At 40.8% G+C, this 26,947-nt stretch overlaps 1 protein-coding gene across 10 annotated transcripts in view; it reads left to right on the forward strand.

Annotated features, from left to right (window-relative positions):
* TCERG1 (transcription elongation regulator 1) overlaps nt 1-26,947 on the forward strand; it is a 56,138-nt gene that overhangs the window by 18,873 nt on the left and 10,318 nt on the right. For all 10 annotated transcript variants that reach the window (XM_073355734.1, XM_073355738.1, XM_073355736.1 and 7 more), the window contains 8 exons: nt 7,520-7,608; nt 12,566-12,726; nt 14,482-14,548; nt 16,025-16,160; nt 17,415-17,504; nt 18,916-19,034; nt 21,229-21,379; nt 26,114-26,278. In XM_073355734.1, coding sequence (XP_073211835.1) covers nt 7,520-7,608; nt 12,566-12,726; nt 14,482-14,548; nt 16,025-16,160; nt 17,415-17,504; nt 18,916-19,034; nt 21,229-21,379; nt 26,114-26,278 — 978 coding nt within the window. The remainder of the gene's footprint in view (nt 1-7,519; nt 7,609-12,565; nt 12,727-14,481; nt 14,549-16,024; nt 16,161-17,414; nt 17,505-18,915; nt 19,035-21,228; nt 21,380-26,113; nt 26,279-26,947) is intronic.

The following is a 26,947-nucleotide window of genomic DNA, read 5'->3' on the forward strand; positions in this document are numbered from 1 at the left end:
TTGGAAAGAAGCAAGTGTAGCAAGGTATCTTCTTGGTCTCACTAGCCTCAGCTGTTTTTAGCCTTGGTGAGACAGGCTTGGGTAAAACAGTCCTAAGATGCACAGGGGCAGTCCGTTCCTTCTCTCAGTCAGTCTTTTGGGCTTGTTTTTCTTCTGTTATGAGAGGGAATGCAGCCTCCCCTCCTGGTGAGGCTTGCTGTCCTGCTGCTCCTGGCAGCTTGACTCCTCCTCTCTTTCATCATCCCCTCTTCTCCCAACAGGGGAGGGTTTAAGAAGGTCTCAGGCAGCCCTTAGTGGGAATCAGCTGATCCTAATTGACCTCAGGTAACTCCCTCTCAGCTGATCCAAATTGATTCACTGGTAGCCCCTTCTCAGCTGAACCTGATTGACCTGTAGTTACCCCTCCTCAGTTGATAGGGAAGAGGGCATTTTAACCTTCTTGAACTGTTTTCTACCCCCCCTTGCAGCTGTCTATCCTGAGTTTATCACATATGCCCCCTACCCCACTCACCACTGCAGGGTTGGGCTACTTGCGTCGGCAAACAGTGCACCCTCGACAAGCCATCTGTGTTGCCATGCTTGATTTCCGGACCTATGTTATATTCTGAAGTGGAAGGGTTGTAGCACTAAGAATCACCTTGTTCAAATAAATTTGTTAGTCTCTAAGGTGCCACAAGTACTCCTCATTCTTTTTGCTGATACAGACTAACATGGCTACTACTCTGAAACTTGTTACTCTTGTGTTTCTTTCTTTGTTTTGGTGAATCCACTTCAGAGGGGCATGGTCCGTGATGAGGGTAAACCTCCGTCTGAGTAGGTAATAGCAAAGGTTTTCTATGGCCCACTTTACCGCCAGGCATTCCTTCTCTACTTCAGCATATTTACCTTCCCTGGGCAGGAGTTTCCTACCAAGGAACAGGACTGGGTGGTGGTCTTCTCCAACCATTTGTGAAGGAATCACTCCCAACCCAACCTCAGAGGCATCAGTTTGCAAGAAACTCTTTCTCCCAGTCTGGAGCTACCAGTACTGGGATGGTGCAGAGGGCGGTCTGCAAATCTGCAAAAGCCTCCTCGGCCATGCTGGTCCATCTTACTATGTCTGGGCCACAGGCTTTTGTTAGGTCTGTTAACGGGCATGCCCTGGTGGTAAAGTGGGGGATGAACCGCCTATAGTATTGAACTAGTCCCAGGAATGCTCTGACCTGTTTCTTCCGGATTGGTCGGAGCCAATTCTGTGTAGCCTCTAACTTGTTGAGTTGGGGCTTCACCATGCCGCCCCCTCCCCGCCCCCCCCCACCTCCCACATATATGTGAGGTACTTGGCTTCTGCTAGCCCAGTCACGCATTTGGAGGGATTTTCAGTCGGCCCGCCTTCCTCAGGCTGTCCAGGACTGCTTCCACCTTCTCCTAGTGCGTCTTCCAGTCTGGGCTATGTATAACGAGGTCATCAAGATAGGCGGCCCCATAGTTGCCATGTGGACGCAACAGTTTGTCCATAAGTCGTTGGAAACTTGCAGGAGCCCCATGTAAACCAAAAGGGAGGACTGTGTACTGATACAGTCCTTCTGGTGTTGAAAAGGCAGTCTTCTCTTTGTCGGCCTTGGCCAGGGGGATTTGCCAATAACCCTTGGTCAGGTCAAGGGTGGACAAAAATCGTGCTTTTCCCAATCGGTCAGTAAGCTCATCTATCTGGGTATAGGGTACACATCAAATTAGGACCCTTCATTCAGTTTCTGGAAGTCATTGTAGAACCTCATACTGCCATTAGACTTAGGTACTAGGACAATTGGACTTGACCATTCGCTATGAGACTCTTCAGCATTTTCCTGACATCTATCTTGATCTTTTCTCTTTTTGCCTCCGGAATCCGGTATGGCTTGTCATTCATCTTCATTCCAGGTTCTGTGAGGATGTGATGGTGAACCTCAGTAGTCCTGCCTGGCTTTTCCGAGAATGTGTCATGGTTGCATTTGATCGTGTTGATCACTTCAGTTCGTTGGTCGGGGTCAGTTCCGGGGATATTTCCAGTTGGCTGGGCTGGTTGCTTTTGGGGGTTGGTGACCCTACAATGACCACATGAGCTTCTCTGTCTTGCCAAGGTTTCAACAAGTTTGTGATAGATCTGTTCCAGCTTCTGGCGACCAGGCTGTTGGACCTTGTAGTTGACTTCTCCAATGGCTTCTTTTATCTCGTATGGCCCCTGCCACCTGGCCAGGAGCTTACTGTCCGCTGTGGGTATGAGCGCCATTATCCGATCTCCCACCTGGAATTTTCAGATCATCACTTTGCTATTGTAGTATATCCGTTGGGCCCCTTGTGCCGTCTCCATGTGTTCCCGCACTATGGGGGCACTTGGGCTATCCAGCCTTTCATCTGCAACGCATGCTCAGTGATGTTTCTCTCTGGGTTTGGCTGTTCTTCCCAACCCTCTTTGGCATTGTCCAGCATGCCACTGGGGTGGTGACCATATAACAGCTCAAATGGGGAAAACCCAGTTGAAGTCTGAGGAACCTCCCTTATAGTAAACTTTAGGTATTGCAGCAGGGCATCCCAGTTCTTCCTGTCCCGGTTCACAACCTTTCGATCATGTTCTTTAATGTTCTGTTAAAGCGTTCGAGGCCATCGGTCTGCGGATGATAGACTGACGTCCTTATGATCTGTCTGTGGAGCATTGCACATAAATCCTTCATTAATTTAGACACAAAATGGATTCCTTGATCCATCAGGATCTCTTTGGGTAGCCCCACTCTAGCAAAAATTTAGATTAACTCCTTAGCTATGGTCCTGGACATAGTGTTCCGTAGGGGTATGGCCTTGGGGTATTGAGTGGCATAAACTACCACAACTAGTGTGTGCTAATGGCCCCAGGCTGATTTCTCCAGTGGCCCTACTAGGTCCATAGCTATTCACTCAAATGGGATTTCAATAATCGGCAGAGGTTCCAAAGGGGCCCTTAAGTGTGGTTGGGGGCCATGTAATTGGCATTCAGGACAAGAGGCACAATATCATCGGATCACCGCATAAATTCCAGGCCAAAAAGACCTCTGCAGAATTAGATTGAGGGTTTTATCTACCCCTAAATGCCCCCCCTGAACAGATGGCTGTGGGCTAGATCCATCATGCCCCTCTGATGCGTCTCAGGTACTAAGAGCTGTTCCACGACTTGCTCTTGGACCTGGGCGACTCTGTATAGCAGATTCCTCTTTTATCATATAATATGGCCCTGGGCCCTTGGCTCTCCCTTCCACAGGGACCCCATTCACCTCAACTACTACTTTGCGAATATTGTTATATATTGGATCATTGGCCTGATCCTGCCCAAAATTCTCCAGTGAAGGTCCAGTTTGCCCAAACTCGGGGAAATATTTCCATCTCCCTCTCGGGGGGAGTCCTCGGGGAACTGAGTCCGGCTGTGGGTTCGTCAAAAGCCTGCATAGTTCCCTTATCAGTTGGGCCAACTCTTTCCCCTACAAGTGTAGACTTCTGGTTCTGGGCCAAGATTCTCATTTCCCTCCTTATCTTCCCTCCTTTCTCGCCATGTCTTCCTCGGCTTCCCAGGAGGAAAGAACAAATCCTGGGCAAATTCACGGAAGGCCGGGGGGTGCTAACTATCAGGGTCATCACATTGCTCTCAGGGTTATCACCGTCTTTTGACTCCTCTCTGGGGAGTAGGCTGCCAAACCCTGGGAAGTCTTGTCCTATGAGGACTGGGTAGGGGAGTTTCGGGACTACTCCCACCTTCACCTTAGTGGGGTTTCCGCGGACTTCTATTTTTACCGGGATGGTCGAGTTGTAATTGACATCCCCATGTACACAGGATATTCCTGTGCACTTGGCCCGAGATAGTTGGTCTTGCCCGACCAGCTTTCCCGAGACCAGCGTGACCGCACTTCCCAAGTCCACTAACGCAGTGGACTCTATGCCATTCATTTTAACTGGTCTAGTATACCGATGAGGGACCATTGCAACCCCTACTAGATTTATTAGGTTGTATGGTCCTCCTGTATCTCCCAGGTCGCATTGCATGGGCTCTTCTAGGTTAGGGCATTGGGCAGCTATATGCCCTATTTCCCCACATGCCTAACATCTGTACCCTGCTTGGGGCAGCCCTCTATTTTTCAGGCTGTTTGGGGCCTTATCCCCCCCTCCCCCGAGTCTTCCTCCCCCAGTTCCCAAGTCTCTCCACAATCTCTGGCTGTTCTTCAGCCTCTTCCTCCCCTGCATAGTTCTTCCCAGGGCCACGGCAACCTGGACCCTCAGTGCAGAGACTTGCCTCCTATTCTGACGCCTTCCTTCCCCGGTGGTCTGAGAAGGTTCTTGGGCTGCTAGGTTTCTGTCTACAAGAACAACTAGCTTGTCATATGAGGAGGGATCATTTTGACTGACCCCTCTTCTTATGTCTGGTGGTAGCCCTCTCATGTACCTGTCCAAAACTATGATTTCCCCAATTTTCTCTGGGCCATGGGTCTCAGGGCGCAGCCACTTCCAGGCTAGGTGGATCAGGTCAAACAGCTGGGACCTCGGCGCTTTGCTGTCCCAGTATTTCCACTCGTGAAACCGCTGGGCCCTTATGGCTGTCATCGTGCCAGGCCTTGCCAGGATCTCCGCCTTCAGCTGGGGGTAATCTGTAGCTGCTTCTGTTGTCATGTCAAAATACGCCTTCTGGGCCTCCCCACACAGAAAAGAAGCAAAGATACTTCCCCACCGGTCTTGGGGCCAGGCCTCCCACAGGGCCGTTCTCTCGAACGCGAGGAGATATGCATCTACGTTGTCATACATTGTCATCTTCTGTAAGTAGTTGCTTGCCTGCAGGGGTCAGGTCCTATGGGGGCCGTGCATCCGAGTGGTCAGGGCCTTTAGCTGGTTTACAACCTCGTGCAGGGTGGCTCGATCCTGGGCTGCCTGGCTCATCAGTAATTGATTAGTCTCCTGCTGTATTCACACTGACTCCTGCTGGGTAGGCATCTGAACCCTGGTAGCCTCTTGTTGGGCTGCGGTGGCCTGCACCAATGCCTTCACTAACTCCTCCATTTTTTTTTTTTCTTCTTCTTGGGGTGATATACCTTGCCTTGAGATGGTGCGCCACAAAGTCTCGCTCACATGTCCTGCCCCTGACACAACGTGTGGCAAGGTACCTTCTCGATCTCACCAGCCTCAGCTGTTTTTAGCCTTGGTGAGATGGGCTTGGGTAAAACAGTCCTTCTAAGATGCAGAGGGGCAGTCTGTTCCTTCTCTCAGCCAGTCTTTTGGGCTTGTTTTTCTTCCCTTATGGGAGGGAATGCAGCCTCCCCTCCTGGTGAGGCTTGCTGTCCTGCTGCTCCTGGCAGCTTGACTCCTCCTCTCTCTCATCCTCCCCTCTTCTCCCAATAGTGGAGGGATTAAAAAGGTCTCAGGCAGCCGTTAGTTGGAATCAGCTGATCCTAATTGACCTCAGGTAACTCCCTCTCAGCTGATCCAAATTGATTCACTGGTAACCCCTTCTCAGCTGAACCTGATTGACCTGTAGTTACCACTCCTCAGTTGATAGGGAGAAGGGCATTTTAACCTTCTGGGACTGTTTCCCCCCCCCCTGTCCCCCGCCCCCCCCGCAGCTGTCTGTCTTGAGTTTATCACACAAGATGTAGTCATATCAAGTGAGGGTGAGGTACTTTCCAGCCCATTAGTAATTGAAGAGGATGTTAGATGACTTCTCTTAGGGATAAGCATTCTTAAATCAGTAGGCCTGGATAAATTACTTCAAAGACTTCTAAAAGAGTTGGCTGGGGAGATCTCTCAACTGCTTATGTTAATTATTAATAAATCTTGAAATACTGTGGAAATTATAGACTATTCTAAAAGAGTACTACTGTTGTGCCATTATTCCAAAAGGGCAAGTGGGATGACCTGGGAAACAGATCAGTGAGCCTGACATCAGTCCCAAGCAAAATAGTGGAAAAACTGATAGGGAACACAATAAAGAATTAAAGGACAGTAATATAATTAATGCCAATAAACCTAGTATTATGGAATGTAGGTCTTGTCAAACAAGGCTGATTTCATTTTCTGAGGTATTACAAGTTTGGTTGATAAACTTCAAAGAAGTAGTGTACTTATTTTGTAAGATGTTTGACTTAGTGTGGCCTTGTGGTAGCTGTTTTGGTCCCAGGACATTAGAGGGATCTGAGGAGCTCTGTTGGTGAAAGAGAGAAGCTTTCATGCTCAAACAGAAGTTAGTCCAATAAAAGATATTGCTTCATCCACGTTGTGTCTTTAGTACTGCATCACATTCTGATTAAACTAATTAGTACAGTATATCCATGGAACATGTTAAATGGATTAGGAACTAGCTGACAGGTCTCAAAAAGAAGGCATCAGTGAGGAATCATCAATCAGTTGTGGTGACGCAAATGAAGTTCCAAAGGGCATGGTACTTTGCCTGACACTACTTAGCATTTTAATCAGTGATCTGGAAGCAAATATAAAATCGCTGCTGCTAAAATTTGCAGATGACACAGATTGGCAGAATGGTAGATAATGATCATATGGACCAATCAGAAAGGGCCAGGTCACCAGGAAATCCAAACAAAATGTGTTTTAATACAGCCAAATACAAACTTATACATCTAGGAACAAGGACACAGGCCATATCTACAGAATGGTGGACTATCCTGTAAAGGGGTGACTGAAAAGATTTAGGGGTCATAGTGTACAACAACTCAATGTAGCTAGCTCCCAGTGTGATGCTATGGCAAAAAGGGCTAATGTAATCCTTGGCTGTATAGACAAGGGGAGAAGTGAGAATGAGTAGGGAGATGATATTTATATCAACATATAGCATTATTGAGAATGATAGAGGTTTACTATGTATGATTTTGGTGTCCACATCTTAAAAAGGACGTTGAAAAACTGGAGAGGGTGCAGAAGAGCCACAAAAATGATTCGAGGGCTGGAGAAAATAACTTACAGTGAGAGGGTTTAGAGGACAATCCTTTTTAGCTTATTGAAAAGAAGATTAAGGTGACTTGGTTAGTATTTAAGTACCTTCACGGGAAGAAAGTACCAGGTACTAAAGTGCTCTTTAATCTAGCATATAAAGAACTGGTGGCTGGAAGCTGCAGCCAGACAAACTGACATTCGAAATTAGGCACAAATTTTTAACAGTAAGGGTGATTAACCATTGGAACAAACTACCACGGGAAGTGGTGGATTCTCCATCTCTTGAAGTCTTCAGATCAAGACTGGATGTCTTTCTGTAAGACATGTTTTAGCCAAACAAAAGTTGTGTTAGTCAAAAACAAGTTATTGGGCTCAATAATTGGGGAACTGGGTCAAAATTAGTGGCGTTTGATATATAGGTGGTCAGACTAGGTGATCTAATAGATTCTTCCTGCCTTAAACTCTGTGAATATAATTGAGGCTGTTGATTAACATTATTTTAAATAAATAAATTTGATTCCACATTACTGTCAATTGGATATAAATGAAATAGCTGAACAGAGAACATGGCAGACTCTTACAACCTTTATTTTTTCCCTTCTAGGAACCAAAAGAGGAAGAAATGACTGAAGAAGAAAAAGCAGCTCAGAAAGCAAAACCAGTTGCAACTACTCCTATTCCTGGAACCCCATGGTATGTAGTGAACTCCCAATCTACACCTTTGGTATTCCAATTCCTTTCTCTGTAGTATGTTGCAGGAAATGTGTTGTTGATGAGGAGTGTTGCTCCGTTGTTGGAACAGGAGGCTGGGAGTCAGGACTCCTGAATTCTTTCCTGGCTCTTTCACTGACTCTCTGTGTTTCCTAGAGCCAATTACATAATTTGCTTTGCCTCTTACCTGTCTGTTAAATGGTTCCAACGCTGTACCTGCCTTACAAGGGGAATGGAGCTCAAGATTTGTAAAGTTGTTTGAAATCCTAAATGAAATATACTTCAAACTTCAAAGTAATATTAACAGTATTATTGCAAGATCTCTAAATTGAGGGTAATGAAGCCTAGTCTCTGGGAGCAAAAATAGGACTGTGAAGGACAAAGGTCTGTAGATCTTAATGTTAATAGGAAGTTTGGGAATATCATTTGACATTTGGATGTATATCTGTCAACCACATTGGAGCCCTTAAGTTTGGAATTGTTGCTGCTCAGTGTGCTAATATGAAAGTAATCATGCTGTGAAATAATAGATCAGAGAACCTACTGTAAGAAAGAAAATCATGGGGACCATTGGAAGGAGCTGTCTGCCATTTACAAGAAATGTATACACAGTATTCCAAAGGGGCTTCCTGATATGATTAAAATATATGGTGGATATACACAATACAGACTAGAAAATCTGGTGGGAAAACCTCTGTACCTCTGCTTGGTGGATTTTTTTCTTTTTTTAACATTTTCTTTTTCAAGTGGTTGTCCACAGGATTCCATTTTTGGTGCACATATACCCAGTGCATGGGAGATCAGATTCTTTTGCCCATCAGCATCTTTTGAGGGCACACCTACCCCCAGCTGTCCAAGGAGTTAGAGAGAAGAGTAGGCCCAAGCATGTCTCAGTTCTTTCTTATTGCCTGCGGCAGCAAGAGAACCCCTACAGAAGTCATGCTTTTGTACGACTTTGTTGTAGACAGTTAGTGGTGAGTTAGTATAGTTGTTACATAGTTAACTTTTAGTTTGACTGTTAGCTACAAAAACAATTGTTTTTGTATTTTTTACTAACTTTTTTCATAGAGAGTAGGCTCAGAGCTACCAGCAGCTATTCCTTCAGAGACTACTTTTTGAGCAGGAGAAGGGCATGGGTCTTAGAGGATATGTGTACGCTGAGGTGGGAGGGTCCCAGAGCTTGGGCTGCAGCCTGACTGGATGTCTACACTGCCAATAAATAGATCCTTAGCCCAAGCCCTGTGAGTCCAAATCAGCTGGCTCGGGTCAGCTGCTGGTATCTAATTGCGGTGTAGGTATGCCCACAGGGAACAGGCCCTCATTATTCGCCTGTGTCCACCAGTGTAGTAGCCATATGCTTATTGGTTATGCCCGTACTGGAGTACAGGCGTCCTGGAGTACGCAGCCTTATTCCCACAAGACAACATCCTCTGTCCCCATTTTGAGGGGTTAGATCAGAGGTGGGCAAACTATGGCCTGCGGGCCACATCCAGTGACATCCACTGAAAGGAGCAAATCGGCTGAAGTTCAGAACATTCTGCTCCAAAGCAGGAAATTCTCAACAATATTGACTTAAAAGCTAAATGGAAGAGGTTTCCTTTGTGAACATTTCAGCATCAGTTCTATCTCTTTCAGCAACACCCATTTCAGCAAAATTGGACTATTTACTAACTTCGAAACCATCTTGATTTTTCAGGTAGTTCCATAAAGTGTTCATCTAGTAGCAATATCTGCTCATCACCCTCCTATCTATGGCTGCACTGTATTTTTGCACCCTCGAGTGGCTAGATTTCTAAAGGGCCTTATTCATCGTTTTCACGCAGTTTGGGATACCTAAGTGTAATATTAAGTGTTGATGGATCCCCCCCTGTGAGCCAATAGCAACCTGCTCCCTATACCTATCAGTGAAACCTTCTTTTTTAGAAGACCTTACACTAACTCAAAGGGAGAGAAGATTCAGACCCCCATGGAAGGTCCCCCTTATATAGTGTTTCATAAGGACAGGTTTACTCTCAGACCTCATTCCAAATTCCTAGCCAGAGTTGCTTCAGAGTTCCATATGAACCAATGTATTCTTCTCCCGGTCTTCTTTCCCAAGCCTCATCAACCCCAGGGGATGCAATACTTCATATTCTTGATGTAGTAAGGGCATTGTCATATTAGCTTAACAGAACAGAAACATTTAGGAACACACCTAGATTGTTTGGGACTTTGCTGATAGGTTTAAGGGCCAGGCAGTATACTCAAAGAGATTATCAAAACGGGTCTCCAGCAGTTAAGAATTTCTTACAAGCTAGCCAAGTGAGATTCCTCTAGCCACATGAGAGTTCATTTCACTAGAGCTCAGGCAACCTTTGCTGCCTGTCTGAAGAATGTACCTATTTCTGAAATGTATAGGGAAGCCATGTGGAACTCAGTCCACACATTTACAAGATACTATTCTTTGGTAGATGGTTCCAAAAATTATCCCCATTTTAGTGGAGTTGTCTTACAGTCATTCTTTAAGTACGACTTCTAGTACCTAGCTCCAAGCAAACAGGCAACTGCTGGTTAGTCACCAAGAGTGGAACTGTGATTCTTTGAGACTTTTGTCCACATGGATTCCATGATCCACCCTCCTGACCCTGCTACTACAGAGTACTACTCCTCTGGTATTCTGTATTGGCAAAGGAACTTAGGGTTGGTTGGGCCTGCGCCACCATTTATGTTCTCAGGTATGGGGATGTGTCCCCATCTAGAGCACGGATGTGGCCTTAAAGGACGCTGCTGGCAAAATAATCTGATCTCATGAGCATGAGGTGTACATGCACCTAGAGTGGAATCCATCTAGATCAGTGGTTCTTGAACTTTTTTTTTCCACGGACCACTTAAAAATTGCTGAGGGTCTCGGCGGACCACTTAATGATCTTTCCAAATGCTGTTTGTACCATTAGCTAACTACTGTAAAATGCTTTGGATAAAAGCGCTATATAAAAAAACCCCTTAATTAACGCTTTTTTGTTCTACAAATAAAAGCATACCACTCATATTTCAATATCAGTAGTCTTACCTTTCTAATGCAATGGATGTGCCCTCTCTCCCCTAATGTTGCAGCCCCTGAGCTGCGGCTGGGAAAGACGGGGGGGCAGCAGTCTCCCCCGCGACAGCAGCCACAGAGCTTAGGCTGGGAAGGAGGGCTGTCTCTCCCCAGCAGCCACAGCCCCGGAGCCGGGTAAATTCACCTCTTTCTCTGGCCGATGCAGCCCTGCATGTCCCAGATTCCCTCCACCCCATCTTCTCACCCCACTGTCCCCTCCCACCTACCCTCTGTTCCCCCCAAGATCACCACCTCTCTTTACATGTGCATCTTCTCCAGGGTCCAGGCACCTAATTAGTGGAGTCACGCCTGCACGGCTCCACTAATTAGGTGGGTGGCCCTTCATTCTCTTGTGTGCGGCCACCCAGGCGTGCACCTTAGAGGGAACTATCAGCGGACCACCTGAATGGTGCTTGCGGACCACTGATGGTCCACAGACCATGGTTTGAGAACCTCTGATAACCTCTTGAGGATCCACAGTTACTATGAGATAAGTAACCATTCTTTGTGCCTAAATAAAGGAGCCTAATAATGTCATTTCTTTGCAAGTCTGGTTTAACCATTGATGTCTCTTTAATACCTGGGTCTTAGAACAATTAAAGTCAAGTCTCTATCTAAGGCTACCTCTGTAACCACTAACATAGTAAAGCAGCAGTTTTCACTTCAGAGCATGGTCTGTAAATTTCAGACAGCAGTGTAAGGATTGAATTTTCCCATCTGGTGACTTTATCAAGGTAGAGGAGATAGAAGGTTCCTTAGTACTAATATCTGATTCAGACTTCTAGACCTAATACTTTTCTAGAGTGGTATTGGATTTTCTCTGTCTTTTGGTAAACATGTTGGTAAAATTCGATTTTTGAGCTTTGAGGCCTATTATGTAAACTACCAGGGAAAACCAGTCCTTCAGTTCTCTTCAGGGAAAATAGATACATCTTGCAGTTATGTGTTAAATATAACCTTGACCTGACTATGACCTACATTCTGGTATCCTGTAGCGTAGTAGCAGGCAAGCTCACCAGAACAGAAAATCAATCACATGAATGGGAGCTAGACCAAAATAATACAAGGCACATTATTTCCTATATGGAGATGTAGTTCAGGTTAGACTTTTACACATTTGGTGGAAACAACAAATGCAGATTTGTTAGAGGACAGATGCATTCAGAAGTGGCTCCCCTTCTCTCCCACAGAACTCAACTCTTCCAATCTGTTGGTGTGTGGGTTTTTTTTAATGTCTTCCCCTGTGGCTATTTCCTCATGCTTCTCTAATGCTGCATACAGTTTTATGAAGCAGCAGCTGCAGAATGAAAATTGACTAGGCTCCAGTCAGTTTTACTTCCCCCTCAGGGTTTTGATCAGTAGCAGTGACACTTTAATATTTTCAGTTTTACTCTTTGCTGGTTGAGAAAGCAGTAGTATCAAATGCAGAATATCAGCTCTATTGCTGAGTGAGTAGGATGGTACTGTGTTGCTTCTCATTTGGAAGGTTAGCTTTGCAACATTATAAAGCTGCATTTTTTAATGAAAACTTACATTCTGCAGAAACTGAAAGTTTTAGGCCACTTGCCAGAGAAAGTTCTCTACTGGTGATTGGTGAGTGTGTGTGGGTTTTTAACCCTGTTGAAGTGCAGTATCATTCATTTAGCATCAGTTTGTTTTCCTCTGTTTCTGTAAAGTGGATAGTGAATAGCTGGAATAGATTAGAAATCTAAATTCTTTGCAGGGCAACATTAGAAAGCATTGTCTTTTTTCTGGGTGACTTCATATTTTCAGTTCTCATGGGTGTTATAAAGCAGGCATATAAAATGAATATAGCTAAAACTGAACTTGGTGCATGTGCATTCTCTGTTTCAAAATTCTTAGGTGTGTGGTATGGACTGGTGATGAGCGGGTTTTTTTCTACAACCCAACCACTCGTCTCTCTATGTGGGACCGGCCAGAGGACTTAATTGGAAGAGCTGATGTGGACAAAATTATTCAGGAACCTCCTCACAAAAAAGGAATGGAAGAAGGAAAGAAACAAAGTAAGAGGAAAATCATCATTATTAGTCCCCATTTTCCCCATCACCCACCTTCATAGGATTAATAGAGAGACGATGAACAACCTTTCACACAAGCTCCATTTTGTGCTTATTTTCAAAACGAGCATAAAAAATAAGTGATAGAACTGTAAGCCGACTTTGAAAAATGAGGTGTAATTATGAAATCAGAGACAACTAAATTAAGAAGCTGATTGAGATAGTAAATTGCAGATATATAAAATGCTTAGAAAGAAAGCCCAAGAGAATAAAGGGGATGTTAATGACAGGAGAAATGTTATGTCTGTTAAAAGAAAATATGTATGAAAACAGACTAAAGGAATAAACAGTCTTTATTGAGAAGAAAGGTAGAAATGGTTAAAAAAATTATAGGAAACGAATAGATTTTCAGGCCAACAAAAAGTAGACAAAGATCTAATCACAAAGATAAGACAGTAAAATACTGGAGCATTGAAAGAAGGGATTAAATTAAGGTTGACTGAAATAAAATTCTGCAGAGATCAGAAATTGGTTATTTCTGGAGGTTAGGCAGCATTGTTTTCATTAGGAAACTACTGAAGTAAGACTATTTTGGGCATATTTTCTAATATATCATCCAAGAATGATAGACTTGCACATTTAGGGGGGAAGGTTGTTCTTGGAAGGAGAGGTATAAGGGTGATGATTTAATTCTAAAAACAGTAGTGCAAAATATTACTTTGAAATTAGAAGATATAAATGGGCTCTATGAAGCATTTACAAAGGCAAGTTTTAGCCTCAGTTTTTTTTGGAAATGTGAGTTAGATGTTTAATTCCTTTAAAATATAAAACTGACCACAAATCATGTAGTGCAGTGTTTCTCAAACTTTTTGCTGGCTAGCCATTTGGATTTAAAAGAAAAAAATCGTGACCCCCTCCCACCCTCCCTCTAGAAAGAATTGTGACCCTCTACCTTCAGCCCCACTCAGGGCACAGGGCTCAGGGCTTCAGCCAGGCCTGGGGCTTGGGACTCAGGGCTCCAGCACCCCTTGAGGAGTTCCCGCTTGCAGCTTTCTTCCCTGGTGATCCTAATGAAGTGGAGTGGTGGCCCACTGTTTGATAACAGCTGATGATGTGTTTTCTTCCAACTTATACTAAAGTGCGCCCCAGTCCTACAGTCAGATCCACGGGGGGAGGAAAGTGGGTCACCTATACAGTTCCCTGGGCTTCTTGCTGGGTTTGGGGATGATAGTTCGATTACTTAATTTCACTGAAATGAATGAGTTCAGCATTTTGAGTTTGTATATTTATGGTTCTGTTGTATTTTCTGCATGCTAGACCAAGCTTTGGCAAAAAGTGTATAAAACACCAATGAAAATAGAGTTCTTAAATCTTGTTATGGGAAAGGGATTTTAAATGTAATTAGTTAGCAGATTTCATAAGAACTAATCCCTTCTGTTGAATGAATGGAAAATAGAATATGGAAGAGAATTGTTTTGTGGCTAATATTACAAAACCAGGGTGTTGGCGCTTGCTGTAACAATCTGATTTATAGGGATAATTAAAGATGGAGAGTTAAGCATAATGCCATAATGACAAAAATTACCGATCTCTGATGATATTTCTCTAAAACTGAATGAAGAATAGCATCTAATTTCTTTCAAAATAGAGAGTTAAAATTGTGATCAGGCAGCTTTATATAGTATGCAAGAAGCTTCAGGCATAAGTTGTGAACTTTTCTTTACTTCATCTAGAAGACTGTTAATGAAATTTACCTTACAGTTAAAGAAGATCATGAATCAGCAGAGGAAACAAATGATGATGAGCCTATTAAAACAAAGAAGCGGAAGTAAGTTAATCTTAAACTCTTAAATGGACTTAGTCTAGATCTAGAAGGCTCCATCCTGGTCTCAGCAGCACTAATGCAACCCTGTTGAAGGCAATGGGATTGCGTGGGTGTAACGGAACAGGATTACTTTAGATTTCTGCTACCTTTCTTGCTAATGTTACTAAGTTTGAGGGTTTTAGAGCTGGATAGAATTCGTGTTGAGAGAGAATTCCATCTTCTGTGGAAGTCATAAATAATAAATGTGTGTTTGTGATAGAAGCTATCTGTGATAGCCAGATCTCCCTCAGGAGCATTTTGAGCTGTCTTTACATTATACAGTTCCGTGGCATTAGCATATGCCACTCATTTGCCCAGTTTGTGTTCACTCTGTTTGCACAAGTTTTTGTTGCCCAAAAAAGATAGTAGTATGGATTTTTGAGCTGGAGTTTTTCTATAAAAAGGCTGTTTTGACTGTGCTATAACATCATGAGTGATTGTTTTTGCTCTCTTTGATTTACAGAAAACCAGGGCAAATTTTATTGTTCCTAGAGCTATATGCCTTGTTACAAGTAGAAGTGAGTTTGTGTGTGTGGTTTTTGAAAAAGGGCGGGGGGTGGGGGGGTGAAAAAACCTGGATTTGTGCTGGAAATGGCCCAACTTGGTTATCATACACATTGTAAGGAGAGTGATCACTTTGGATAAGCTATTACCAGCAGGAGAGTGGGGTGGGAGGAGGTATTGTTTCATGGTCTCTGTGTATATAATGTCTTCTGCAGTTTCCACAGTATGCATCCGATGAAGTGAGCTGTAGCTCACGAAAGCTTATGCTCAAATAAATTGGTTAGTCTCTAAGGTGCCACAAGTACTCCTTTTCTTTTTGCGAATACAGACTAACACGGCTGTTACTCTGAATACTTCCATCTTGGTATTTTATGTTGTTTGATGTAATCATGAGGTAGTCCCTGGTTATGACTGCGAGAATTTAGAATAATGCTTCTGGGAACTAAGAATGTCTCACTAAATATCCCTAGAGGAGCAGTGTATTTTTGAAAAATGTCTTAACAACGTGCATTATTTGGTGGGGTTATTTTTTTGGCAGTTCCCTCCTTAAACTCAATTTGATGTACATTATAAATGTTATAATCTTGCTCAATCATGTCCTTTTTAACTCAGTAAACAGAGCCTGGTGTTTTTGACAGAGATAGAATATAAATAGAGTATAGAACAAAAGATGGATTAAACTTTTAACCATAAAACTACTTTTCTTTCTAGTGATGTTACATTTTCTTTTGTGATTCGCTTTATAGTACTTAAAATCGGAATGCCTTGTTTGTGTTTATTCACTCTGATGTTTCAGTCTTTGACAAACCTCTTGCAGTGGTTTGTACAAGCCTGTATTGCTGGAATGATCTAAAATTTCTGTTCTATTTGTGATGCAGTTAGATTTCTTAACTGCAGTGTTAACATCACTTTTAAGAGGATGTTTCATTTTTACAGGAAAGATGACAACAAAGACATTGATTCAGACAAGGAGGCTGCCATGGAAGCTGAAATTAAAGCTGCACGTGAGAGGGCCATTGTCCCTCTGGAGGCGCGAATGAAACAGTTCAAGGATATGCTGCTAGAGAGAGGGGTCAGAGGAACTATCCTTTTGGCAATAAAGTAGAACCTTGTTAATTCTTACTTTGCTAATTTGCAAGCCTAATAATTCTCATACACACAAAAGCAATCTCATTCCACTTCTGAGGAAAGATTGAATATGATTAGGGGCTGTGATTACTAAAATCATCAGTTATCCTAAATAATTAAAACTGAGCTAAGTTGTCAAAATAAGTGAACCAAATATTCTGTGATGAATTATCTTTTCCTTTCATACCTCCCAATTCTTTGAGCCACAATCAGTGTGAATTAGCAAGTTTTTGTTTTATATTTAATTTTCCGATGTTAGTTTTCAAGTTTCAACAGTGTGCTGCTGATGTACAGCAAAGAGAAGGGGATAAATCCCTGCCCCAAAGACTTTTTTTCTATTTAAAAAAAGTATGTCGTATATTGACAGGTCAAAACATAGGTAGGGAGGTGGAGGCTTTTCAGAGCCACAAAAGTCATATTAGGCACCCAGTACCCATTGAAAATCAGTGGGAGTTGAGCACCTCGTTCCTGTTTGTTCTTTTAAAATCTTCCCATAATCACAAGTTGAAAGGAGAAAAAGTTTCGCCTCATCTTTCCTTAGACTATTCTGCTAATGTGGAAAACTAGCCATTTATTTTTTAATTAAACTAAGTTTGAGGCTTGTTCAATCCCAGTTGACTTTTATAGATGCATTGACTTGCATATAAACATTGCTATCATTCTAGGAAAAGAGAAGAGGTTCCAAATTTGAAGTGATGCCTGTACATCTTTTGGTTTGATCCACAGCAGTGGCATTTTGTGGGTTATTACAAAAAAGCTCCGTTGAGATCAGCTTACAGATAGCATTTTTTTCAATACAAAGATCCATTTGTGTATGAGTAACTTTTAATTTAAAAACTCAGAATGTTTAGCAAAGGAACAGAGCAGTCATGGGAAATCAAAATGCAAAGCTTGAAGGTTCTCTTCTGATGTAGCGATTTTTAAATGCCACGCAGTAGTGGTTATTTTAATGAGTAATTAGATGTGTGTTACTTCTGTGTAATTATGTAGAAGTTTTCAGAGCCAATTAGTGTGGAAATTTGCCATGCTAACCTCCCACCGCTTATCATCTATTAGTGATGAAAACTTCAGGATGGATTTCGGTTATGTCTTCTTTTTAACAGGTGTCCTGTAGATTTCAAGCAAAACGCACAACCTTTGTATCTTTAGGGGAACTTAATTACCAGGCAAAATCCTGTCTATTTTTTACTTTTTAAAGGTTTCTGCCTTTTCAACCTGGGAGAAGGAGCTGCACAAGATAGTTTTCGATCCTCGGTACTTGCTTCTCAATCCTAAAGAAAGGAAACAGGTAATAGGAAAGGTTAATTAACTTCAAGACACACATCATTAAAAATAATCTTTGAAAGTATAGTTCTTTAAAACCTCCCCTTCGGGGACCTGTGTTGCAAATGTCTTTTTTTTTTTTTTTAAATGCTTTATTTTCAACAAAGAGCAGAAGCTGGTACTTTCTCTGATGCTAAGATTTATTTCCTGATGCAATGAAAATTATATATGGTTAGGTGGCTGCCAAAAAAGAGGTGCAGCAGAGAGCCTCTTCATTGTCACACCAAAATATTAATAAAATGAGTAACAAACACATTAAAAATCTGAGCAATGAAAAATTCAAGCACATGCTTTATTATAAGGCAGGCTCAGTCCAGGAATCCTTTCCCCAGATGAAGGAAGAAAAGTGAAAAAACTTGAAAAGCCTAGGAGAGGAATAAGTCCCTTTTCTTAACATACTACCCAGAAATGTTTCAACTTTTTATTTTTATATTAGTATATTTAAATCCTCCAAATAAGTCTCAGGTTAACAAACAAGTTATGGGGGGGAAATGTTCATATGATGACAAATACTAATGTATTACACCACTTCCCATACATGCATTGGGAATGGATTCTGAGTGTATTATAGAAGCAATTCCAATCTCTACATTACTGTTGCTATGCAAATATGTGAGTGTTGCATAAATGGATGGTCTCTATTATAATGGTAATTAATCCCTTAGTGTAAGTAGTCAGGATTAGGCAGGATGCCCATGCTAATATAAAATGTATCAGTCGTTAGGGGGAAAGGAGAAGTTCTGTTCTCTTGTAAAGAGGTATCGAACAAGAATGGATTAGTAATTCCTTCCAAAATAATGGTGTGTGTGTGTGTGTGTAATACACACACACACACACTCTCCCCCCATTATTTTGGAAGGAATTATTAATCCATTCTTGTTCGATACCTCTTTACAAGAGAACAGAACTTCTCCTTTCCCCCTAACAACTGATACATTTTATATTAGCATGGGCATCTTGCCTAATCCTGACTACTTATATATATAAAGAATGAATGAATGAAAGGGAAATGGTATTGGTTATTTTGGGTATTTGAGTACTGCCAGGGTACATCTACTAGCAGAGCTTGGAGAGATATGGTAAAATGGCTTCCTTTGGAATTGTCCTGCAATTGGAGAAATAAATATTGGGCCCGGGCCCTGAGGGGTCATACAGAGACCATCCGTGAGTGTGAGATTTCTCTACTAATATGAGGTCAGATCTGCCAGTTTGCTGGGCCAAAGCAGGCATACCCTTCCACAGACTATTTGGGGAAACTCTGCAAGTTAAAACACATGAAGTTTTCTTTCCCTTCGCCCTTTCCCTACTTCCCTTCATAGGGGATGATAATATGGCTCCAAATTTGTACATCTTATGTCTGATTGGTATTTCTCTAGGTATTTGACCAGTATGTGAAGACCAGAGCAGAAGAAGAGCGCAAGGAAAAAAAAAACAAAATAATGCAGGCCAAGGAGGATTTCAAGAAAATGATGGAAGAAGCAAAGTTTAATCCAAGGTAGGTGGCGTATTTCACATTCACATGTGAAAGCTTTTACCAGGTCAAAATACATTTTATTTTTCAGTAGGGCAATTTAACCCCCCTTTTGCTCCTTACTCTTTCAAAACTGTAAAAGAAGGGGGAAATGAACTCTAGAAAAACGTTGGGCCTGTTGAAATGTATTATTTTCCTCTGCATGATTATAGGCTTCCTAACCAACAGAGTGCTGGAATTTTGGGGTTTGTGATGTTTTATATAGTCTAATTCACTGGTTCAGAATGTGAAAAAATCCCCAGCACATGGCTGGGTGGTGAGAACGGGCTCATTTTTTTTTCTGAGTGTTCTCATGTAGCTCTTGTAGCCTTTGTGGATCGTACTGGCCTGTGAGAAGTTTTCCTTGTAGAAGAACATCACAGTATACGTATTTGGGTTTGTTTAGTTGGTTTTTTTTACCTTCAATGAATAAGTGTATATCGTGTATTTGTGGATGTGTAGATAGTGTACACAGTATTACAGACAATATTAATTTTGCAGTATAAAAATCACAATGAATCTATGCCATCCCGGGGTATCTATTGCAATAAGTGTTTTGGTGTTTTTAGCATGGATACTAGATATTCTAGATTATGGTGCCAAGGTACCTGAATTGCCCACGTTCATAGTTCTCGCTCAAACAGCTCATAACCATCCTTATGTCACTTAATAGCTTATAAGCGTTATATTTTACATTAGATGTATTTCAGTGTCACTTTTAACCTAGATCAGACAGGAATTCTTTTATGTTAAAACAACGGTTCATTTGATTCACTTCAACTTCATGGATTCAGTGACATACATTGAAATGTGCTGGAAGCTGGCATATGCAGTCTTTTTAGGTTAACCAGCGTAATTGACTTCACATCTGTAAAAGCAATCATCAATCAGCAGTGTTTTTAGACACCCAATAAGGGAAGTTGTCAGTAAAATTACATTTTTTGGCAGCTGTGGGATTTTGAGTATTTAAAATACATTAATGGATGTGCTAAATATTCCTTCAGAATGATTGACTTTAGTACTTTGCAACCCAAGAAAAACTAAAACTGTTATCTCTGCGAGTGTTTATGTATACCAAGACAAACACTGTTTTCGCACAGAAAAAAAATAAAAATGGGAGAGAAGAATATAATGTCCAGATGAGGGAGTTCATGTTTTGTTTTACCCTATCCTTCATCTTCTAGTGGCAGTTGTTTGTCTAAGGCATTGCTGTACTTCCATGGGTGTCAACTACTTAAAAAAAATCATCTATCCCAGTCTAACATGCTCAAGTTTGTATTCCACTCTTTTTATACAGCTCGTGTTCTTCAGTATAGCTGTACATTCACTTTCTAATCTTTTTGAACAAGCTATCAAATTTTCTTCTTGTTTTAATTTACCCTACAGCAACGGTAGGCGGGATTTTCCAAGTCTAATTATTTCCATGCTGTGATGAGCACATTCGTATGATTATAAGTGTCTCACGTATTCTTGGGGCCAGATTTGCATCAGATCTTGGAAAAAGCACAGTAGTGTTTTTTTTCGAGGTAAGTGGCAGTACTATATTTACTGCACATCTGAGATTGGAATCTGGCCCTGGAGGTGAGAGAACTGTAAAGAAAATGCTATAGAGATAATGGGTGGAAAGCCTTGCACTACTGCACCTGCTCATAGTGTTAAAAATATCCCAACTTTTTGTGTCATAAGGTTAAACTATATAATGTTCATTGCAGGAAAATTAATTTATCCAGTGTTCTACATTGACTAACACCAGATGTTGAATTTCCCAGTCTTAGCACAGTTTGGCTGCAAGTGAGTGCATGTCAATTTTAGATCGCACAGCCGTGAAATATCTGGACAGGCTGACTACAGTGTTAATCCACAAAAAATTAAGGTTTTTTTAGACAATTGTATTAAGTAAATTTATTTTCTTTGGTTGCATTGTAATCTTTTTTCCTAAACCTGCACACCTGCACAGATAATATAAGTGCAAGTCTTGAACAATATTCTTCTTTGTGTCTGCTTAACCCAACTCCTTTCTGTAGTTTACTGATCAATTATTTGCATAGTGAGAATAGAGGGTTTTTTTTTTAATTGTATTTTGGCACGTGAGCTAGCAGAAGAAATGGTGTTTTCTGCTGAACCTACTTCACAGCAAAGATAGCTCGAACAAATCAATTCACTTGCCATTTTGTTACAGAGCTACTTTTAGTGAATTTGCAGCCAAGCATGCTAAAGACTCGAGATTCAAGGCAATTGAAAAGATGAAAGATCGAGAGGCCTTGTTTAACGAGTTTATCACAGCGGCAAGAAAGAAGGAAAAAGAAGATTCGAAGACCAGAGGTGAGAAGGTAAGGTGGTTTTAGTTCCAGTGGTGTGAGTGGTGGGAGCTTGAATGGGATGGAAGAAAGCCAGTACTTGGTTTCCAGTGTTTTTTCGCTGAGATTTTTGTTCCCCAGCCTTACAGCTTTTAAAAATACAAATATTTGACTACTGCTTTTTTTAAAGGCCTTTTAAATTAATCTTATTAATTTTGCAGGTATATCAACTTTTAGTAAATGTAAATATACTGATCGTTTATTATATTAAAAAAAAAACAAAAAAAACCCCCACAAATCACATCATGCTTTTTTAACTGGAATGATATTTGTCTTTTTTTTAAAAAAAAGGTGACATCCTGGAGGATGAAAAGGATGCTTGTCTTCTTTGGGTAGAAAATCCAGAACTGGCCACTACCTTCCTCTTCTCTCAGTGGTGGCTATAAGATTTCAGAATTCTTTGTAGACTATTCCATTTAAATTTCAAAAAGCTGCTTTGTCTCCTTTTTCTACCTAAAAGGTAGCACTTGAGTGACTTTCTAATCTTTCAGTAAACATACCTTAAATATAAATTACTGCTTATCAGAATTAAAGGTTGACTATTAAAGATTAATGAATTCCAAATGTCATTTGGCTGCGATGTCAATACTCAGGAGCAAGTGCTCACCACTGGGAAAACAGACTGCTATGGAGGTGGCATCAATAGTGTTACCATCAGAATATGCAGCCTCTTTCCTAAATGTCCCTGTGTGTTGTGTGAATGGAGAAGAATAACCTCTGAAGCCTAATCATTTTTGACATTTAAAATCTCCAACATTTATCTTGTAAAACAGAGCTAGTGTAAAGTCCACTTATTAGGAAGCAGTGGTGAGAGAGTAGCATGACACTTGTAGAAGAGAAAATGCTGTGGCATACAAGAATTGGAATACCTTAATAATTGAAATGGCAATTTTGGATAAATATTTCCAAAGTAAAGAATTTGATTCCTCTAATTTAATGCATTATTGGTTTTTAAATTACATTTATTCTATTGCTGATATTTTCAATAAATGATTATGCTTTCAGAGAAAACTAATGAAATCTAATTGAAAACTATACCTAAACTTTTACATACTGTATTTGAACCACAAATGTGGAATTTAAAAACACTGTTTTTGCATCATAGTAATAGTTTAGCTGAAAGTGTAAAGAGATGTAAATGCTTTTAGTTTTAATATTGCATGATTGTTCTAAATTAGACAAGTTAAAAGAAGAAAGACTGTATTTCTCTTTGTACTTGAAACTAATGTTCTTTCTCCAAAAGCCTTTTGTAACCATTTTATGTATTCTGTTTTATAACAAGTGGATAGACTTTACAGTTATGTGCTGTGCGGCCTGTCAATCAGTTCAGTCTGACAGCTGTCAATCACTGACACGCAAAGTATTATGGGATTCCCTAGTGAGGAAAGAATTGGTATCTCTGTGTGGTGACTTTAGCCTCCCGCAGTTCCGGTACTTTACATTTTTTTAGTTTTTCCTTGTGAAGTGATGAGAGTTGTGCCCAGAATGTGTTGACTGAAAAAAAATTCTAAATACACCTGCAGTATTTTCAGCCTTATTTTTGTTTTCTTTAAAAAAAAAAAAAAAAGTAAAATAAAATAAAATAAGGCCGCTAAATTGTAAAGTGAAGCTTTCTCAGCCAATATTAAAAATCCAAAGATTTTGTATAAAGAAGGTAAGCTCTTCACAGAAATCTTTAAAGTAAGGGTTTGAAATACAGTTTTGATTTCAGTTGAGATTTATTGTACTAAACAGTGCCATGGGAGCCTCTCTTTCATGTGGTCATACAGTCCTTTTTATTACTGTAATGTGTCAAATCCTGCCCACCTTTACTCATATGAGTAAGTGGAACTCCATAGGTACTATTCAAGTGAGTAAGGTGAGTGAAGTTTGGCTCAGTGTGTGAATTTTCAAGGTGAAGAAATGAAGGAATCAAGTGTAATATGGGTTGGTAACATGGAAGCTTTTCTGCAAGTTCTCATCACACTGACCCAGAACACTTCCTGTCTTCCTCTGGCCTTTCCTCAAAATAGATATTGCAAGAAAACTAGCATAAAAGGCCAACAAACTCAGTGTAAGCTGAAGTCTCAGCCATATGTATACTCACTTTGCCAAGATTATAAGGTTAGTGCATTAACTTTGTTCCATCTGACCATTATTATCCTATATTAATAGCCATCTACCTGCCATTCTGCTCTAGTTTAGGCATGTACTCTGTTCTTTCTCAGTTCAGGACACTTAAGTTGGCAACATCTTAAGCCCTTACATAGCAAGATGACAAAATTTTCTCAGGTTATTGTTTTAATTAATGGCTTGTTAATATCCTGCCCCACCTATTGACTTGAGGTGGCTTGTCTTAGTGCACTGCCTTGTGCCATGTGCATGTAACCAAGGACGTTTTTGGGTGCCGAAACAGTGTTATACTGGCCTCTGTGTTAGAACTGTTAAAAACGGCATTGCGTTTTCTGAGGGAAGAAAGCTACTGGCTACAGGTTCCCATTTACTACTAAACAGACCCGTAGTAAAGGAACAGTCAGCTAAGACAATGTCTGTTCCTTCTTGACTGAAGAAAAAGTACTAGGTTGTGAGATCATGCTGGCTTTAAAGAAGGAGAGGAGGGAAGACAGCTAACTGTTTCTGTAGTAACAGGGAAAAATGTTGTGTTGATTCTTGAGCTGGAGCTCGTGCCATTGTATTACTGTTTGCAGTTGTGCTTTGCTTGTGCAGTGTTTTAGTCCCCTTTCTCCTTGTAAGAGGAACCACTGCATATTGTGGATTCTCACCAGGCTCTCAGAATGGATTAATGAATAGCCAGTGACCAGTATATAAAGGAAGCAGAAATGCTGTCTCTGTAGGTATATATTACAAAAGAGTGCTCCTGTTTACACTTTGACCAATAAGATACCCTTACTTTTATAGATTTCTGTAGTAACATCTGAGAACTCCTTGTTTTACATTTTAAATGTAAGTTCCTAATGCTCATGGCTTAGAAAGCTTCGTATCTTGATACTGCTTGCATGTTTTATTTAAGATCAATTCTGGAACAACATACAGCATTTTATAAAATAAGTAAAAGGTTTTGCTTTGTATCTTGTTCAGCACCCTAAGGTTGATTTACAGTACTGTAGGTGAAGAGTTACAAACTTCTCCACTGTAACACTAAGGAGTTGTTTCCTAATCTCTACTGTACTTGTCTCCTGTCTTGAGATAGCACAGGAGAAGTCCATAAAGATTCTTACAAACCTAAGCAATAAAAACACTGTCAAGAGCCAAGTTCATCAGTGGGGAAGCCTGCAGAATATTGGCTCTGATCTTCATTTTACTTTAATATGTGGTAATAACTATATATATATATGTCACTTTAAGAGAGCTGGAAGATTTCAGTTAGCTGATAAGGCACACACTTCGATAGCCTTACATTAGTCTTCAACTTCCATTGTTAACTTCTGTATGTGGGAGCTGAGACTTTTGGGGGAGTGCAAAATATATAGCCAAGCCAGCCCAAGCTAGGTAATAGTATTCTACTGCAGCAAAGGAACTAGTTATGGTTTTATTCCTATGCCACCGGGGCTTGGTAGTGCTGTGAAGGCAGCATGCTTAACCCTGGGTAGAGAGTGCTTTGAGCCATTCAGTGGGCTCTAGCCCTTCAACAAGTGATGTCAACTGGCCTCTCAAGGGAAGGCTTGTTCTCTTGATTCAGAAAGATGGTGGCTTAAATGCCAGGGCCTTGAGGGTTTGAAATAGTGGGAATTAAAGAAAAAATCCTAAGATCCCAAAAGGGACATGGAGGAACATCCACCCCAGGGTTAAAAACCCTTACCAACTGTACTGTAGCTGCCCTTGCAACTGCTGATGTGATGTTGTATCACTAATTTGGCTCTTCTGTCCTGAGGTCTAAAGTTAGTGTAGGACTAGATCTATTAGTCCGCCTTAATGTTGTAGCTATGTTCAGTGTTGAGGGTTTTATTATTTGTAACATGCCATTTCCATTTTTTAAAAGTAGCTACAAATATTTGTTTATACTTAAATAATATATTTTAAATGTAACTGCTGAATTACAGCATATGGGCACACTTTTGAATATATCCGTCTTCTTAAGACTATAGACTTAATCATTATTTGCTTAAGTTCTGTACATCTTTGTTCAGTTAAAAAAGGTTTAATGAAATGTAACTAAAATCCCACTATTGATCTTAAACAGGAGATCGCTGTACTGTTTACTGTTTAATCGCAGATACTGTATATACCTCCATCCACTGTAAACTTGAGGCATGAACCCATGGGTATTTGCGCTCCCTAATTAGGGCTCTGCTTAAAATCTAACTAGCTACTGTGTCATGGATGCCCTGAAATACTGGTTTGTGCAGTATAGAAGTTGGAGGGATTGTATTTTAAAAGTTCAACAAGAAAGCTTAAATTAGAGTAGAGCAAGAAAACTAAGTGTGTGGATGAATATTTCTTTAAGGTATACAGCTAATCTTAGATTTTGATAGTCTTCCTAGTGTTTCTGTTTTAATATATTTCACAAAAAGTATACCCAAAGTGGATTTTAGAGATAATGAACCCTAAAATTCAATATACTTTTAGTGATTTTGATGTTCTAGTATGTAAAATTCATATAGTTTGCTTCGTTGAGGTAAGTCTGCCTCTTTTTCTATTTTTCCAAACATTCAGGAATCCCGTTATTCATGAATTGTTTTTCTTCCTATATCTTCTATGTAAAAATAGATTAAAATGGACTTCTTTGAACTACTGTCTAATCACCACTTAGACAGTCAGTCTCGCTGGAGCAAAGTGAAGGACAAAGTAGAGACTGACCCCCGTTACAAAGCAGTGGATAGCTCTTCACAGAGGGAAGACCTTTTTAAACAGTACATTGAAAAAATAGCTAAGGTATGTGTGTAATAGTTAAGTGCTGGATAATACTTTCACTGTTGTCTACACTGTTGTTAATATATTTAAGCAGTTTCAGAGATTAGTAATGCTATCACTTTTGTAGTGATACACGTGGAATGCAGCCAGACATTTCCTAGTTCCTATTAGTTGTAGGTATAGCTAGATACTTAGTCATATACTTTAGCTGTTAATCACAATCTCCCAGATCATCCCTTGACACAGGTTTACAGTGCATGAGCGCTGTCCATGCTAATTCTGCCAGTGTGCACAAACCTGGGGAGTGGAAAAGGTACTTGAGAGAATTCATCAGGCAGAGATAGGGGTAGAGCCTGCAATAGCTCCTTTTCATAGCCACATATTCCCAGCCAGACTAGCAGAGGTTTCCTTCTTTCATGTGGTTTCCTTTCAAGTGAACTCCAGTTGACTCATATGCAGTGCCTCCATTAGTTCTTCCATTTCTGTTTCATGTTCCTACCTGCCTCTTCAAGGAGCTAATGTTATGAATGAGAAGTTAAAAATAGTTTAACTAGCATTAATTTCCACAGCAACATCGGGGAGCATGCTTTATAGAGTGGCTGCTCTCTGACCTGTTTCCTTCCCCAACTCCCATCCAGTGAAGATCCAAACTGGCAATGGTCACTTAATAGCACTTATTTATTATATAGA

This window comes from Lepidochelys kempii, chromosome 8, assembly GCF_965140285.1.
Source record: "Lepidochelys kempii isolate rLepKem1 chromosome 8, rLepKem1.hap1, whole genome shotgun sequence".
In the NCBI taxonomy this organism is placed as follows: Eukaryota; Metazoa; Chordata; order Testudines; family Cheloniidae; genus Lepidochelys; species Lepidochelys kempii.